This window comes from Erythrolamprus reginae, chromosome 2 (assembly GCF_031021105.1).
Source record: "Erythrolamprus reginae isolate rEryReg1 chromosome 2, rEryReg1.hap1, whole genome shotgun sequence".
Taxonomy (NCBI): Eukaryota; Metazoa; Chordata; class Lepidosauria; order Squamata; family Dipsadidae; genus Erythrolamprus; species Erythrolamprus reginae.
Genome location: NC_091951.1, coordinates 19,010,696 through 19,028,726, shown reverse-complemented (window position 1 = coordinate 19,028,726; position 18,031 = coordinate 19,010,696). Strand labels below are relative to the sequence as shown.

Genomic DNA, 18,031 nt, shown 5'->3' with positions numbered 1-18,031 from the left:
TTGAAGCCAGTTTGGAGTTGCATTATCCTGTCTTGTTTCTCGGCGTCTCTGTTCCTGGCTTGTGGCCCAGCAGTTTGGAAGACCCGTGGGAGGTGTAGGTCTGCTATCTACAGCCTCGTATTGGCAGCAAGAATAATAATAATAATAATAATAATAATAATAATAATAATAATAATAATAATAATTTATTAGATTTGTATGCCGCCCCTCTCCGAAGACTCCTGTATTGCTGCATGGACTTTTGCCTTCATGGATATATCTGAAGATACAGCATTTTCCTGTTTGTAAGGACATTTTCTGTTACCTGTGTTTTTTCTTGAATTTTATAAACTGCCTTTGCCTTTTATCGGTGTGTCTGTTGGTATTGGCTTCCGGAGTGACCCAGACAGAACAGAATAGAAGGATTTATATTCCTTTGCAGACAGTTGGTCATATAATCCACCATCCAGTCAGAGCTGAAAAAACTTCCACTGTGGTCATGAGGGGAGGACCGCCTGCATTGCCCCTCCGTACCTTAACGGCTATTACTTCGTAGGTGGCACAGCTTTGCAGACTAAGGCTGTCCAGCCGTTCCTGTCAGAAGGGCAGGCTTTGGGGGGGGGGGAATAAGAGGAGTTGTTTTGTTTCTTTAAAACAGGAATGAGATATTTTAACTAAAAAATCCATTACCTAAAGCGGCAGGATGTTCTTCAGTGAAGATCTTCACCTCTTCAGAAGATTCTATCTCTGTATTTTCTGTTAAGGAAGAAAAGTTTAGTCAGGATGTTCCCACCACACTTCCTCCAGTTCAGATTATTCCCCAGTTCAGGTTATCTTCCAATTCAGATTATTCCCCAGTTCAGATTAGTTCCCAGTTCAGATTATTCCCTAGTTCCAATTATCTCCTAGTTCCGATTATCTCCCAGTTCCGATTATCTCCCAGTTCAGATTATTTATTTTATTTTATTTTATTTATTTATTAGATTTGTATGCCGCCCCTCTCCGTAGACTCGGGGCGACTCACAACAATAATAAATAATATATAACAAATCTAATAATTTAAAAGAAACACTAAAAGCCCCATTATTAAAAGCAAACATACACACAAGCATACCATACATAACTGTATAGGCCCCGGGGGAGATGTTTCAATTCCCCCATGCCTGACGGCAAAGGTGGGTTTTAAGGAGTTTACGAAAGGCGAGGAGGGTGGGGGCAGTTCTAATCTCTGGGGGGAGCTGGTTCCAGAGGGTCGGGGCCACCACAGAGAAGGCTCTTCCCCTGGGTCCCGCCAAACGGCATTGTTTAGTTGACGGGACCCGGAGGAGGCCAACTCTGTGGGACCTAATCGGTCGCTGGGATTCGTGCGGCAGAAGGCGGTCCTACATCCTAGTTCAGACTATCTCCCAGTTCAGATTACTCTCCAGTTCAGATTATCTCCCACTTCAGATTATTCCCCAGTTCAGGTTAGTCCTCCAGTTCAGATTATCGATTCCATGGTCATGTGACCGGCATGATTAAACGCTGTTACCTTCCCACCAAGGTGGTCCCTATTTTTCTACTTGCATTTTTTTACAGACTTTCGAACTGCTAGGTTGGCAGAAGCCGGGGCAAGCTCACTCTGTTACAAGGGATCCGAACCACCAAACTGCTGACCTTTCTGAACGACAAGCTCAGTGTCTTAACCACTGAGCCACAGCGTGCCTTAAGTTACCTACAAAGCAGGCGAGGGCTCCTACTCCGGTCATTACCAGTGTCCTGCATGTGCAGCTCCCAATCTCCAGCGTGCGCATGCGTCCGAGTGAGATTTTGCTTCTGCGCATGGGAAGGAAGCAAATCTCATGCGCGAGAGATTTCGGTGATTTCTTTGCTTCCGCACATGCGTGTGCTCTCCTTCTGAGATTTTGCTTCCTGTGCATGTGCAGGAGCAAACTCTCACTTGGACGCATGCGTGCACCCCGGAGCTGCATGTACAGCTCAATTTTTGCTACCGATATGATGCCGTCGACTGTACCGGTAGGAATCTGCTAGTGCTACAAAGCAATGGAGGCGGGATGAAAATTGAATAAATATCTGATTATACCTAGGTGGCTATTAAAAATTACACAGATGGAGGCAGAATTTACCCCTGAAGGTTTTTTAGTTGGAATTTGGAATAAAAATACCCTAAACAAATACTACACCTAATGACGCATATAATTATGGCAACTAGAATAATTTACAGTGTTCCCTCACTTTTCGCGGGGGATGCGTTCCGAGGCCGCCCGCGAAAGTTGAATTTCCGCGAAGTAGAGATGCGGAAGTAAATACACTATTTTTGGCTATGAACAGTATCACAAGCCTTCCCTTAACACATTAAACCCCTAAATTGCAATTTCCCATTCCCTTAGCAACCATTCAGATTATTACTCACCATGTTTGTTTATTAAAGTTTATTTAAAAAAATATTTATTAAAGGCAGACGAAAGTTTGGCGATGACATATGACATCATCAGGTGGGAAAAGTATAGGGAAAAACCCCGCAAAGTATTTTTAATTAATATTTTTGAAAAACCGTGGTATAGACTTTCCGCGAAGTTTGAACCCGCGAAAATCGAGGGAACACTGTACTCCCAAATTCTGCCGCACGAATCCCAGCGACCGGTTAGGTCCCACAGAGTTGGTCTTCTCCGGATCCCGTCGACTAAACAATGCCGTCTGACAGGACCCAGGAGAAGAGCCTTCTCTGTGGCAGCTCCGACCCTCTGGAATCAGATCCCTCCAGAGATTAGGACTGTCCCCACCCTCCTTGCCTTTCGTAAACTCGTCAAAACCCACCTCTGTCATCAAGTGTGGGGCAACTGAGACATCTCCCCCTGCCTATGTAGTATTTGTGTATGATAGGATTGTATGTATGTTTTTATATATGGGGGTTCCTTGTTTTTAGACTTTTAAATGTACTATCGTTATTTTTAGATTTTAATTATTAGATTTGTCATCATGTACTGTTTTTATCACTGTTGTGAGCTGCCCCGAGTCTCCGGAGAGGGGCGGCATACAAGTCTAATAAATCCTAATCATTATAATCATAATCAAATTTGGAAAAACCAAAATATCCCATCAAAAAGCCGAATCATCGAAAAAATCTATAGATGTGCAGAGATGGATGAGATGACAAGGGGCATTAAGGGAACAAAAAACCAACGAAACCAATAAACTATGGGAAAAATGGTACAAATGGATCCAAAATAGAAATAAGATAGAATGACATCAAATTTCAGATTACAGAAGAATTAGAATGTATGACAAGAATATGAGCCGGGGTGGCACAGCAGGTAGAGTGCTGTACTGCAGGCCACTGAAGCTGACTATAGATCTGAAGGTCAGCGGTTCAAATCTTATCATCGGCTCAAGGTTGACTCAGCCTTCCATCCTTCCGAGGTGGGTAAAATGAGGACCTGGATTGTGGGGGCAATAGCCTAGCTCTGTTTAAAAATGTGCTATTGCTAACATGTTGTAAGCCGCCCTGAGTCTAAGGAAAAGGGCGACATAAAAATTGAATAAATAAATAAATAAGAAATTCAAAAAAGAAATGTTCAAATCAACTGACATCTACGCTTACACATAACTCTTTCTTAATTAGTTTACTATAAATATATGTATATATTTTTACTTTTCTGTTGTCTCCATCTCTCTCAGAGTGAAATAATTACATCTTAAAGTGAAGTAAAGATAACTTACAAAATGTATTTAAAACGGGAAGCGATCTGTAAAAGATTATTGAGATGTTTCTTTCTTTTTAATGTAATTGAAAATCATAAATAATTTTTTTTTTTAATGAATAAATACCTCTCCCTATCTACCTTCCCCATCAGACAAAAGAGCGAAGCTGCATTCACCACACAGCTCTCACCTGCGTGTGCCTTTTCGTGCTTGCACAGTTGAGAACGTCGTAGGAACCTTTTCTCGCACTGGGAACAGGCGTAGGGCTTCTCCCCCGTGTGCGTCCTCTGGTGGGTGCGGAGCGACATTTTCAGCTTGAAGGTCTTCCCGCAGTCGGGGCAGGAGAAGGGGTTCTCCTTGCTGTGGGTGGCTTTGTGCGCCTCCAAAGACGCTTTCTGGATGAAACTCTTCCCGCACTCGGGGCAGGCGAAGGGCTTTTCCCCCGTGTGGATCCGCTGGTGCCGGGCGAGGTTGCTCTTATTGTGGAAACTTTTCCCGCACTCTGTACACAGGGAGGGCTTCTCGCCCGTGTGGACCCGCTGGTGTGTGTTGAGGGACGACAGCTGACTGAAGCTTTTCCCGCACTCGGGGCACTTAAAGGGCTTCTCTCCCGTGTGGGTCCTCTGGTGCATAATGAGGTGACACCTCGAGTGGAAGCTTTTCCCACACTCCAGGCACGGGTGGCATTTCTCTTTCGCCGGGGCCTTGCTGCCCGCGGGATCTCCACCACCGACGTTTCTCTTGACGGACTCTTTCGGCAATTCCCCTTCGTGCATTCTCAAGTGCAGGAGGAAACCTCTTTTCCGCTTGAACTTCTTCCCGCAGTCCGAACAGACGAAGGGTTTTTCCTTGCTGTGGGTGGGTTCGTGTTCCAGAAGGCACACTTTCTGTATGAAGCCTTTGCCACATATGGGGCAGCTGTAGGGCTTCTCCCCCGTGTGGATTTTGGTGTGCCTCATCAGGTTGCCTTTGTTGGAGAACCTTCTTCCACAGACGTTGCACAAATATCGCCTCTCGCCTGTGTGGACCAGCTTGTGCTTACTGAGGGCCTGCTTCTTGATGAAGCTTTTCCCACATTCGTGGCACTTGAAAGGCCTCTCTCCCGTGTGGATCCTCTTGTGAACAATAAGGGACATGCGGCTCATGAAGCTTTTCCCGCAATCGGTACATTTAAAGGGTTTGTCCCCCATGTGGGCCCTCTCGTGCAAGATGAAACTCCGCCTCCAGCGGAAACTTTTGCCGCAAATCGAGCACTGATAGACCCGCTCTCCAACCACCTGTGTTCTCTCGTGCGTGTTCCTCTTGTGCTTGGTCAGATTGTTTCTGTAGCGGAAGCTTTCGCCACACTCCAGGCACTGATAGGGCATCTCTCCAGTGTGAACCCTCTCGTGAAGGGTTAGGCGGTGTTTCCAGAAGAAGCTTTTGTCACAGTGCGAACATTTATGGGGCTTCTCTCCTTTGTGGCTTTTCTCGTGACCCGTCAAAGCACACTTGGTTTTGAAACTCTTGCCGCACTCGGGACACAGGTAGGATTTCTGTCCGCCGTGTGTGTTTTGGTGGACCACCAGGGCAGCTTTGCCATTGTAGCGTTTGCCACACTCGGAACATTCATAAGGCCTCTCGTCGGTGTGCATGCGCTCGTGTTCGGTGAGAGAATATTTAAAGATGAAGGTTTTGTCACAGTGTGGGCAGGCATGTGGTCGCTCCCGGGTGTGAGCCCTCACCCTGTGCGCATTAAGGTATTTTTCAAGGGTGAAGCTCTGGTCACAGTCTGAGCATTTGTATAGTTTTTCTGCCGTGTGGATCCTCTTGTGTATCCGAAGTAAAGACTTCTGATTGAAGGTTTTCTCACACACGGGACACGAATACGTCTCGCCAGCATGAATCTTCTGATGAACCGCCAGAGATGTTTTCCAGGGGTAGCTCTTCCCACACTCTGAACATTCATAGGGTTTCTCCCCAGTGTGGGTCCTCTGGTGGGTGAGGAGAGACGATTCCTGCCCGAAGGACTTGCCACAATCAAAACACTGGTAAGGCTTGTCTCCTGTGTGGGATCTCTCATGCACAAGAAGACAAGCTTTCTTATTGAACCTCTTCTCGCATGTGGAGCATTCGTATCGCCGGTCCCCAGGATGTGATCTTCGGTGTTCAAGGAGCAATGATTTATCGGTGAAACTTTCCTCACACTTGGAGCAACTGTAGGGCTTCTCGCTCGCCGCAGGCTCCTCTTCTACTGTGCAACTCTCTTCCACCACTTCGAAGGAAATCCTCCCGGGATCTACTTCCACCGTTTCTTCCAATTGGCACTCTTGCTCTTCCTTCTCCTGTTCTTGCTTGTCATCTGTGGAATTAAACAAGACATTACCACTTGAGCTAGAAGGACTCAACTTCTGATAAAAGAAACAAATTAAAATAAATGAAATCTTTTGGCAAAGCACTCCAAACCTATATGCAAGCCAGGAATTTATGGGAGGAAGGAACGGGGGGGGGGGGGGGGGGGGAGGGGAGAGAGAACAGATGCCAATAAAATTTCCATCCAGCAAAGGAATCAATAGAGCAGTGTTTCCCAACCTTAGCCACTTGAAGATATCTGGACTTCAACTCTCAGAATTCTCTGCTGGCTGGGGAATTCTGGGAGTTGAAGTCCAGATATCTTCAAGTGGCCAAGGTTGGGAAACACTGCAATAGAGGAAGACTCTTGGAGGCCTAACTCAGGCCCAAGCCTGCCTGCTCCAAATCCTCCCCCATCTCCTGGGTACCTCAAGAATGGGAAAGTGAAGGGCACACGACATGGATTTTGTAACTTGCTAACTAACTATCTTTGTATTTTAATTTTATTTTCTATAGCTAGGTTCAGGTTTGTTAGCTTTTAACTTTCCTAAACTGATTAAAAACAAGCTGGAGATTACCTCCAGATAAGAAAAAGGGTCTGTTTTATCTCTTTTTGTGAAGTCCAAACCACTTTTTCTTTACAATTTTCGCCTCTTCTAACATCAGACCCCATTTTAATGAACGTGTGATTTCATGACATGCAAATATGTAATCCATTTGAGCCAACCTGAGTCTTTGGAGAGGGGCGGCATACAAATCTAAATAATAACAATACTACTACTACTACTACTACTACTACAACATGTAACTGATTTCCTATGCAAAGGAAAGGCTACTGTTATGCAGTCCAACCAACTTTCCTTTTTGTTTTTCTTTGTTATATTAACAATATAAGGGGATGTAAGCTAAGGATCCGAGTTTCCTCTTTGAATGAGAGACATCCCTTTTGTCTGAATATTCTGATAAATTGTAATAAAATGATCGCCCTGTCTCTGATTCATTGGAAAGTATGCATGTGAAGCACGAGCCGGAAAAAGCTGTATTTGACCTTCAATTTGCTTGGGGTAAATAAGTAAATCCAGGCCTGTGCTAGGTCTCCCCAAACTTTGGCCTGCTCCCAAGCCAAGCAAAGTCAGTCAGTGGAAGCAACTGTTACAGCCTGTAACTCGAGGCCTACTTCCCCAACAGACGCCCAAAGGCCTCACCGAGGCCTACCCCTGTTCCTTGGGATTCCTAAGGCCTTGGCCTGCTCCAAAACCAAGCAAGGGAGTCCAAAGTCAGTCAGTGAAAGCGACCATTACAGCCTGTAGCTTGAGGCCTACTTCCCCAACAGACACCCAAAGGCCTCCCCGAGGCCTACCCCTGTTCCTTGGGATTCCTAAGGCCTTGGCCTGCTCCAAAACCAAGCAAGGGAGTCCAAAGTCAGTCAGTGGAAGCGACCATTACAGCCTGTAGCTCGAGGCCTACTTCCCAGACGCCCAAAGGCTTCCCCAAGGCCTACCCCTGTTCCTTGGGATTCCTAAGGTCTCGGCCTGCTCCCAAGCCAAGCAAGGGAGTCCAAAGTCAGTCAGTGGAAGCGACCATTACAGCCTGTAACTCAAGGCCTACTTCCCAGACGCCCAAAGGCCTCCCAAAGGCCTACCCCTGTTCCTTGGGATTTCTAAGGCCTCGGCCTGCTCCCAAGCCAGACAGTCAGTCATGCAAGTGAGCCTAAAGCCAGTTAGCAGAAGCAACTGGCAGTGATGGTGGGAGGCAGTTATGGCCTGTAGGCTGAGGCCTGCTTCCCATCCAGCCAGACAGACTCTACAAACAGCCTCCTTATAAAACAGAGTCCCCTATAGCCTCCCGTCGGTTTTTAGCAGAGGAGCCCTGCGGATGCAAACAGATAATTTAGATACCGCTGGGCACCCGAAGCTCAGTGGGGAGCAGGCAGAGGCCTGCAAGTCCCTTGAGGGGCCGAATGGGAAGTAGGCCGAGGCCTATAGCGTGGAATGGCCTCCACATGCCAGCACCTTCGGCTGACCCAGCTTCAGGCTCTCTTGCAAGGCGAAGAGGCCAATTCAAGATCCGTCAGAGGCCTGCAGAGCCTGGCGGGATGGGCGGTGGCCTATGAGGCCTTCATGGCATCGGACCAGAATATCTCCGGGACCGCCTTCTGCCGCACGAATCCCAGCGACCAGTTAGGTCCCACAGAGTTGGCCTTCTCCGGGTCCCGTCGACTAAACAATGTTGTCCGGCGGGACCCGGAGAAGAGCCTTCTCTGTGGTGGCCCCGAGCCTCTGGAACCAGCTCCCCCCAGATATCAGAGTTGCCCCCACCCTCTTTGCCTTTCGCAAGCTCCTTAAAACCCACCTCTGTCGTCAGGCATGGGGGAATTGAAATTTTCCCTTCCCCCCTAGGCTTATAGAATTTATACATGGTATGTTTGTATGTATGATTGGTTCTTTAAATTGGGGTTTTTAAGATTATTTTTAATATTAGATTTGTTTACATTGTCTTTTTTATTGTTGTTAGCTGCCCTGAGTCTTCGGAGAGGGGCGGCATACAAATCTATTAAAATAATTAATTAATTAATTAATTAAGTAAGTAAGTAAATAAATAAATAAATAAATAAATAAAGGCAAACAATGGCAGGATCAGAATTTTGAAACTATTGCCTCAAATTTTAAAGTTTGTTATTGACGTCTTAAAAGAATAAGAATTAGAAGAAGCTAAATTCATTTTGTGTTTTTTGTACGTATCTTTTGTTTTGTTTGTTCATTATCAAAATAAAAAATAATTTAAAAAAAAGAATAAGAATACTTTATTGTCATTGTCAAATACAACAAAATTGTTATTGACAACAAAAGTCATGTGACGCCCAGAGACCTGCCCTAACACACATAACAATTTTTTAAAAAAATTTAAAAAAAGAGATTCTATTAATTCTTTTAACACAGCAGCCTGGGCTTCTTCTATCGATAGGAAAGCATGTGATTGCTCGCATATCAAAACAAATGACCTTGACCAACTTTGTTTAGCCAAGGTCATTTGTTTTGTTATGCAAGCAACAATTTCTTCAATACACTTGCAACTTTCAAGGAAGACGCTAGCCTAGCAGGGAAAAGATAAAGTAACCCGTAAATTTCGTCACTGGAGACATATTAACTAGAATCAATGTTTTCTACTGTTCAACTGATATGTCCAAACAAGATATTGTTATGGTTTCTTCATTTATTTATTGATGTATCGCAGATTATATAGTCTACGGAGAGGGGCGGCATACAAATCTAATAAATAATAATAATAAATAATATATATTATTTGTTTCTGTACTCTATAAGTTTTTTAATAGAAAAATAAATAAATGCTTTTTGTTGATTTGCATTTTCAGGAGGCAAAGAAGTTGCTTTGCAAACATAAATGTAACTTTTTCTTTTATGTACGCTGAGAGCATATGCACCAAGACAAATTCCTTGTGTGTCCAATCACACTTGCCCAATAAAATTCTATTCTATTCTATTCTATAATGTCTTTTCTCCTAAATTCAGGAAATAAGTCTTCAGCACCCTTGGAACGCTTCAGTTTTGGGGCAATAAAACCAAGCCATAAGTACCTTTTTTCTTGGGGGGGGGGGGGGGGGGGAGTCAGAACTTCAAATGATTGTTAAATGACAGTTTTTGAGGACTATATTCACTATCAAGTCTTATTGAAAAGGCAGGGTGAAAATAAAAGTTTTGTGGCTACGCATCTATCTCAGAAATACCCTCCCTTTGTCTCTTTCTCCCTCTGCATGTGTGCGTTATGTATAAATAAATATAAATAAAAGAAGTGATATTAATTTTAATTCAATTTGGAAACTATTTATGAACTGTAATTCTGCAGACAGCCTCCTGCCACACGGGAAGTTTGAATTTCTTCCAACAGATGGCTTTAATGACAACGAATGACAATTTGTTGTTTTTGACAATGACAATAATTTTTTATTATTATTATTATTATTATTATTATTATTATTATTATTATTATTATAACACCAGAGTGTTTCTGATTGGCCCTAAAATTGAGAAAATTTCTGCTATTGGTTCTCTGAACTACTCACAATTTTTTCTACCGGTTCTTCAGACCTGGTCAGAACCGGCTGAACCCTACCTCTGAAATGGACCTCCAAACAAGGACCTCCATTCCTCCCATGGCCACAACTCCCTTTTGTCTGTTACCTGTCAGGTCCTCCTGGGTGGCTTCATTGCCTTCAGGATTCTCAGGGTTTTCTTGCTCCTCCGCACCGTCGCCTCCATCGGCTTCGATCCTGTGAGGACTGGCCTGATCCTGGCTCTCCAACATGGCTCCATCTAGGCTCACCCAAAGACAAGAAGAGAAGCAGGGCCTTCATTCAAAAACATTTTTCAGCCTCGATTTACAGCCATCCCAACTTAGAATAGAAATTCTGCGATCCATTATATGGTAGTTGGGGGACGACCTGTGCCAAAATGGGGGCATAAGACATTCTCACCCTGCACGATGCCATCCTCCTCCTTGGAGGTCTTCCTGCACCCCAGTCTACGCTTTGCAGGGGTCCTCTTTGTTTTGGAGGCATCAGCTGCCCTCTTCAGAAACACAAAAGGGAGCAGGAGGAAAAAAAACACACCTGTTAGCTGGATTAACAGCACTCAAATAACAGAATTATCTACTTAAGAATGTTTCTACTTAAGAACCTGGTCACAGAACGAATTAAGTTCTTAAGTAGAGATACCACTGTATCAGAAAATACATCATCCAAAATTCAAATTTCACCCTCTAAATTCGGAAAGTCAGAATCCGAAATGAATGATGATTTGATGGCTTTACTGTCTGTATTTGTCAAATATTCCTAGAATGAAAGTTAGACTATCTCCTATATATCCAGCGTGCCCACCTCTTCCTCTTGCTGGCTCTTTACGAACTCCTCAGCCAGGGTTACGGCCTGTTCACAATTGGAAGGCTCCCGTTCCTTGACGTACTCCTGTACCTTCTGGGGCAAGACGGCCTGGAACTGCTCCAGGATGATCAATTCCAGCATCTGCAACTTGGTATGTTTTGCTGGCTTCAGCCACTGATGGCAGAGGTCCCACAGCCGGCAGCAAGCATGGCGAGGCCCTTCCACCTCCTCATAGCAGAAGCCTCGGAAATACTGGCGATGGACCTCGGCGTGGACCACCGGATCCTCGGAAGCATTTTGTCTCATCTCTTCTGCGAGCACCCTTCTGTTCCGAACCTGGTGGAGGCGAAGGCTCTTCCTTCCTTGGGGTTCTGCCGGCGCTTGGTCTCCGGACGAGGCCACTTGGAGCTCCGGGGCAGAAGCAACTGAAGTGGACAAAATGACATTGAAGTTTTTAGTTCAAGCTCTGCTCCGTTTCTCCTCCAGGCTAGCAGCAAACATTTTGCGCAGGTCTATTGCGTATGTGCGCCCTTTCCTTGACTGGGAAGCCCTAACTCATATCCTGGTTGCCTCAAGATGGGACCACTACAGTGCACTCTATGTGGGGCTGCCCTTGAAGACAATTTAGAAGCTGCAGCAGGTTCAAAATGCAGCAACGTAGGAAGTCATTGGCGCTTCTCATTATGCCAATGCAACATTACTGCTTCCTCAGCTGCACCACTTACTGAACAGCCTCTGGGTGCAATTCAAGGTGCAGTGGTCATCTATAAAGCACACAATGACAAAGCAGGAAGTTGGACTTTATATTAGTATTATTGTTATTTTAGATTCTATTAGATTTGTCATTGTACAGTATATTGTTTTTATCATTGCTGTAAGCCGCCCCGGATCTACGGAGAGGGGCGGCATACAAATCTAATCAATAATAATAATAATAATAATAATAATAATAACAACAACAACAACAACAACAATAATAGAAACATAGAAGTCTGACGTCAGAAAAAGACCTCATGGTCCATCTAGTCTGCCCTTATACTATTTTCCCTATTTTATCTTAGGATGGCTATATGTTTATCCCAGGCATGTTTAAATTCAGTTACTGTGGATTTATCTACCACGTCTGCTGGAAGTTTGTACCAAGGATCTACTACTCTTTCAGTAAAATAATTTTCTCACGTTGCTTCTGATCTTTCCCCCAACTAACTTCAGATTGTGTCCCCTTGTTCTTGTTTTCACTTTCCTATTAAAAACACTTCCCTCCTGGACCTTATTTAACCCTTTAACATATTTAAATGTTTCGATCATGTCCCCCCTTTTCCTTCTGTCCTCCAGACTATACAGATTGAGTTCATTAAGTCTTTCCTGATATGTTTTATGCTTAAGACCTTCCACCATTCTTGTAACCCATCTTTGGACCCGTTCAATTTTGTCAGTATCTTTTTGTAGGTGAGGTCTCCAGAACTGAACACAGTATCCCAAATGTGGTCTCACCAGCACTCTATATAGCGGGATCATAATCTCCCTTCATAATAATAATAATACAAGACCTCCCAGGTCCCTTCCAATTCTGTCACTGTATTCTATTTTCTTTCTATTTTCTATTTCTAGTCTACTTTGTTTGAGGAACTGCTCGTCTCTGATCGTTTCTGCTTGTCCAGGAAGTTTAGACAGAGCTGATTTACTACAGCTACGGCTACTCAGAAGACTGGGTGAGTTTTAGTGCTTTGGGGGAGGTCAGAATTAGGATCCTAGAAATCGGCTTAAGCAGACTGTACTACATATCAGTACTGTAAATCTATGGAATAGTTTAGCAGAATAAATTCCTCCTATGATCCGAGACACATCAAAGAGTTGGAATGCTTTTCTGCACTAAAATGTTAAATAATTCTTTTCTCTGAACAAAGAAAAGTAACACATCACAATATCTATAGAGATTCTCAGTCATCCTGATCATTATTGTCCCTCTTTTTCAACAGGCAACTGGACTTGGTGTTTTTTCTTTTGAAAAAGTTTCGCTTCTCACCCAAGAAGTTTCTTCAGCTCCGACAGCCGATCATAAATCCTTCCAGTCCCCATCATCCAGTCAGAACTGAGGAAACTTCTCAGATGACAAGCAAAACATCTTCAAAGAAAAACCAGGAAGTCCGGTTGCCTCTTGATAAAGTACAGTGATACCTTGTCTTACAAACTTAATTGGTTCCGGGATGAGGTTCTTAAGGTGAAAAGTTTGTAAGACGAAACAATGTTTCCCATAGGAATCAATGGAAAAGCGATTAATGCGTGCAAGCCCAAAATTCACCCCTTTTGCCAGCCGAAGCGCCCATTTTTGCGCTGCTGGGATTCCCCTGAGGCTCCCCTCCATGGGAAACCCCACCGCCAGACTTCTGTGTTTTTGCAATGCTGCAGGAGAATCCCAGCATCGCAAAAATGAGCGCTTCACTGGCAACGGAAGTCCGGAGGTGGGGTTTCCCAGCGAAGGGAGCATCAGTGAAATCGCAGCATCACAAAAACACCGAAGTCCTCGAAACCCCACCTCCGGACTTCTGCGTTTTTGCGCTGCTGGGATTCCCCTGCTGGGATTCCCCTGCAGCCTCACAAAAACACAGAAGTCTGGAGGTGGGGTTTCTCATGGAGGGGAGCCTCAGGGGAATCCCAGCAGCGCAAAAACAGGTGCTTCGCTGGCAACAGAAGTCTGGAGGCGGGACATCCCAGCGGCAGCGGTGGGTTTGTAAGGTGAAAATAGTTTGTAAGATGAGGCAAAAAAATCTTAAACCCCGGGTTTGTATCTCGAAAAGTTTGTATGACAAGGCGTTTGTAAGACGAGGTATCACTGTACCTTTGGGACTAGCATGTCAGAATTCAGAGGAAAGTTATATCCAAAAGGGTGTGCCATTTATATTTTCCATAACAACCAACTGTATGTTTATGCTCCTGAGCAGGATAGTGAATAGTGCAGCTGGGTGTGGAAGCAAAAAGTCTTAAAAAGAAAAAGAAGAAAGTTTTTTTTTTTTTTTAAAAAAAGCACCTTTGGGATCACCCATTAACCTGGATAAGGGAAAATCTCTAAGACACTCTGTTCGTGCTCAGGATCTTTAAGCGGTTTCACCCTTTAAATAACAAATGTCATGAAATTCACTTGCTTGCTTTACTTGGACTTGCCGGAGTAGAGTAAGAATGTTCTAGGATGACAATATCGTTCTTGGAGGACAAGACGTCGGCACTGCCTTCACTGATCTCCCGTAGAGGGTTTGGCTCAGGATCCGGAGGATTCCGTCGGAAGAGGGGCTGCCCCTCTTCTGCGCTTTCCTTTTGAGCCTTCTGCAAAGGACAGCAGGGGGAAAAGGCATTTTGTTAGGCAAAGAGGAGAAATGATGCTGGTCCTCAGCTTATGACCTCCTTAATGCTGTTAGTCCTCGACATATGACCTGCTAAATGCTTCTAAGTGCTCGACACAATGACCTGCTTAATAAGCAGAATGACTCTATTTCCAAGTTCAATTACAGATTTATCTACCTACCTGTCTATTTGATTTCTATGCCGCCCTTCTTACAAATCTTCATAAAAGTGCATTCTAAAAAACCCACGGTTAAAAATTAAGCAAACAGATTCATATGTCATACATCCTACATTCATGTTACATACTTGTTACTCCAACACTCTGCAGTCTGCATTGGTTGCTGATCAGTTTCCGGTCACAATTCAAAGTGTTGGTTATGACCTATAAAGCCCTTCAGGGCACTGGACCAGGATATCTGCGAGACCGCCTTCTGCCGCACGAATCTCAGCAGCCGGTTAGGTCCCACAGAGTTGGCCTTGTCCGGGTCCTGTCAACTAAACAATGTCGTCTGGCGGGTCCCAAGGGAAGAGCCTTCTCTGTGGCGGCCCCGACCCTCTGGAACCAGCTCCCCCCGGAGATTAGGATTGCCCCCACCCTCCTTGCCTTTCGTAAAATCCTTAAAACCCACCTCTGCCGCCAGGCTTGGGGGAACTGAGACATCCCCCCCTTGCCTATGTAGTTTTGTACATGATATGACTGTGTGTATGTATTTTATATATTGAGGGTTTTTTTCTTTTTAGACTTTTTAATGTTAAATTGTTATTTTAGATTTTAATTATTTGATTTGTTACCATGTATTGTTTTTATCACTGTTGTGAGCCGCCCCGAGTCTGCGGAGAGGGGCGGCATACAAATCTAATTAATAATAATAATAATAATAATAATAATAATAATAATAATAATAATAAAATACGAAATCCAGCATAGTGATCTCGTTTGCTGTGTTGTACTGACATAATAATAATTCATTCATTGGGCGGAGCAAGATATCAAAGTTTCAATGGCCCTAAGCCTGCCGGCAGAGGTGGGTCTTCAGAGCTTTGCGGAAGGCTGGGAGAGAGTGGGGGCAGTAGGAATCTCCTGGGGGGAGTACGTTCCAAAGGGTCGGGGCAGCCACAGAGAAGGCTCTTCCCCTAGGCCCCGCCAGGTGACATGGCCTGGCTGACGGGACCTGGAGAAGGCTGACTGTGGGATTCGACTGGTCGCTGGGATGCATGAGGCAGAAGACAGTCCCATAGGTATCCTGGTCCTAAGCCATGTAGGGCTTTATAGGTTATAGCCAACATTTTGAATTGTGTTCGGAGACTAATCGGCAGCCAGTGCAGCACGCGGAGTGCTGCAGAGACATGGGCCTATAACTGAATTCGGGATTAAGATTATGCTGGTTGTTAAGGAAATCTTCGTGTGAACAACCTGATTTTATGCCTTTTGTTTGCAGGGGTCATTAAGTGAAGGGTATGGTCATTAAAAAAAATATGGGTATTTTTTTGCCTCAGGATTACAGTGTTCCCTCAATTTTCACAGGTTCGAACTTCATGAAAAGTCTATACCAGTTTTTCAACAATATTAATTAATAAATACTTTGTGGTTTTTTTACCCTATATCACGTTTTTTCTCGCACGATGACGTCATATGTCATCGCCAAACTTTCGTCCGCCTTTAATAAATATTTTTTTTAATAAACTTTAATAAATAAACATGGTGAGTAATAATCTAAATGGTTGCTAAGGGAATGGGAAATTGCAATTTAGGGGTTTAAAGTGTTAAGAGAAGGCTTGTGATACTGTTCGTAGCCAAAAATAGTGTATTTACTTCCGCATCTCTACTTCGCGGAAATTCAACTTTCGCAGGCGGTCTCGGAACGCATCCCCCGCGAAAATTGAGGGAACACTGTACTTGCAACAGGTCGATTTACAGCTGTTTGTTTAGTGACTGTCAGAAGTTACAAAGGCCCTGAAAAAAATGACCTATGACTAGTATTGGGCGAACCCAACGAAGTTCGGGTTCGGCGAACTGACCCGAACTTTCCTTTTCTGTAAAAATAAACAAGGAGGTGGGGAATTCCCTACCTCCTTTTGATTCCTTTTATTTTTACGGAAAAGGATGCCGCAGCGGCGCTGCAAGCAAAAGGACGTGGGGAATCCCACAATGGGATTCTGGGGGTGGGGCTTTGACGTCACGGAGACTCCTTCCTCCCCGTTTCGGCCAGCCAGGAAGGAGTCTCCATGACATCAAAGCCCCGCCCCCGGAATCCCATCGTGGGATTCCCCACTCTCCTTCCGGGCGGCGGCACTTCGCGCTATTCGAGTGGATGCCGAACCCGAACTTTTAAAAAAGTTCAGATTCGGGTTCGGCATGCTGAACTTTGCAAGTTCGGTTCGCCCAACGCTACCTGTTGTGGTTAGCTCTGGCCCAGCTCCTGCCCCAAGGACTGTGGATGTGGGGGAGACATCCACATGCTGCAGGCCTGTTTTGCCCCCGGTGGAATCTGCTGATGAAGGCTCCTCTGACCAAGAAGACATGAGTGACAGGGAGGAGGAGAGTGTGGCAGGCAGCTCAGAAGGAGATCAATTATCTAGCTCCTCCTTGGATTCAGAACAAGAGTTAATGATACAGCCACGCATGCGGAGAGCGATGCATAGGCAGCAACAACTGAGAGATTATTATCAAAGAAAATGAGGCCACCTGTGGTTGGGTGGTGCTGTGGTAATTAGTGAGGCTGCTATAAATAGCAGCATGTGGGTTTGGCCATTGTGGAGGATTATCTGATCCTTGTGTTTCGTGCCTGCTTTACTGACTTTGACCTTTTGTGTGCTGATTTTTCCCCGCTTTGAAACTAAACCAGAGCAAAGTGTGTTTCAGCAAAGTGTGTTTCACTTTGTGAAAGAAGAACTGTGAATTGCCTCACAGCTGCAAGATAAGTATCACAGAACTGATAAGGGACTTGTACAAATTACCAGTTTGTTTGGAGACAAAGTGCTCTTTGCTATAACAAAAGAGGGCTTAGTTTAAGTGACTTTTAATTATAAAGAACATTGTTTTGATTTTTCAAACGTGTGTGTGTCTGAAATTTGTACCTGTGAATTTTGGGGAGAAGTCTATCAGAGAGCCCGACAGAACACTACCTATGACCGATTGTTCCACACTTACGACCATCACAGCATCCCCACGGTCACGTGGTCAAAGTTAGGACAGGTTGACAAACCGACTCATCTTTATGACGGTTGCAGTGTCCCATGGTCATAGAGTCACTTTTTGCGACTTCCTTGATGAGCAAAGTCAACAGGGTTGCCAGATTCACTTAACAACCGGGTTACTAACTTATCCCCTCTCAAGATTTTGCTTCGTGCGCATCAAGGAAGTCGCAAAAAGTGGGACGCATGTGCGCGCACGCAAGACGGTTAAAGCTACATGCACAGTACATTGTTCACTACCTCTACCGTACCGGTAGCATCCTGAACTACTTGCATTAACTTCCAGGGTCTGAAGTTATTTTACAATGTTCAACCGGCGTCTTTTCTTACAAAATCCTTATTGTCACAGGACCTGGGGATGACATCTCTATTGTTTCTCAACATAGCAAAATTCCAACAGACTTTAGTTTTTCTGACTTTCCTCCCATCCTACCACCTCTCACAATACTAGACAACACAGTATCAACAGCACAAGTCCAAAAGAGGTCTGTGAAAATATTTACTGACCCCTCGCATCCTGGACATAAACTGTTTCAACTCTTACCCTCAAAACATTGCTACAGAGCACTGCACACCAAAACAACTAGA

At 44.5% G+C, this 18,031-nt stretch overlaps 1 protein-coding gene across 3 annotated transcripts in view; it reads right to left on the bottom strand.

Annotated features, from left to right (window-relative positions):
• LOC139159803 (zinc finger protein 585A-like) overlaps positions 1 to 18,031 on the bottom strand; it is a 43,111-nt gene that overhangs the window by 8,815 nt on the left and 16,265 nt on the right. For 2 of the 3 annotated variants that reach the window (XM_070737197.1, XM_070737199.1), the window contains 6 exons: positions 14,053 to 14,230; positions 10,907 to 11,334; positions 10,505 to 10,598; positions 10,212 to 10,343; positions 3,872 to 6,022; positions 670 to 735 (listed from right to left, as the gene is read on the bottom strand). In XM_070737197.1, coding sequence (XP_070593298.1) covers positions 670 to 735; positions 3,872 to 6,022; positions 10,212 to 10,343; positions 10,505 to 10,598; positions 10,907 to 11,334; positions 14,053 to 14,230 — 3,049 coding nt within the window. The remainder of the gene's footprint in view (positions 1 to 669; positions 736 to 3,871; positions 6,023 to 10,211; positions 10,344 to 10,504; positions 10,599 to 10,906; positions 11,335 to 14,052; positions 14,231 to 18,031) is intronic. The other variant, XM_070737198.1, reaches the window with a different exon arrangement.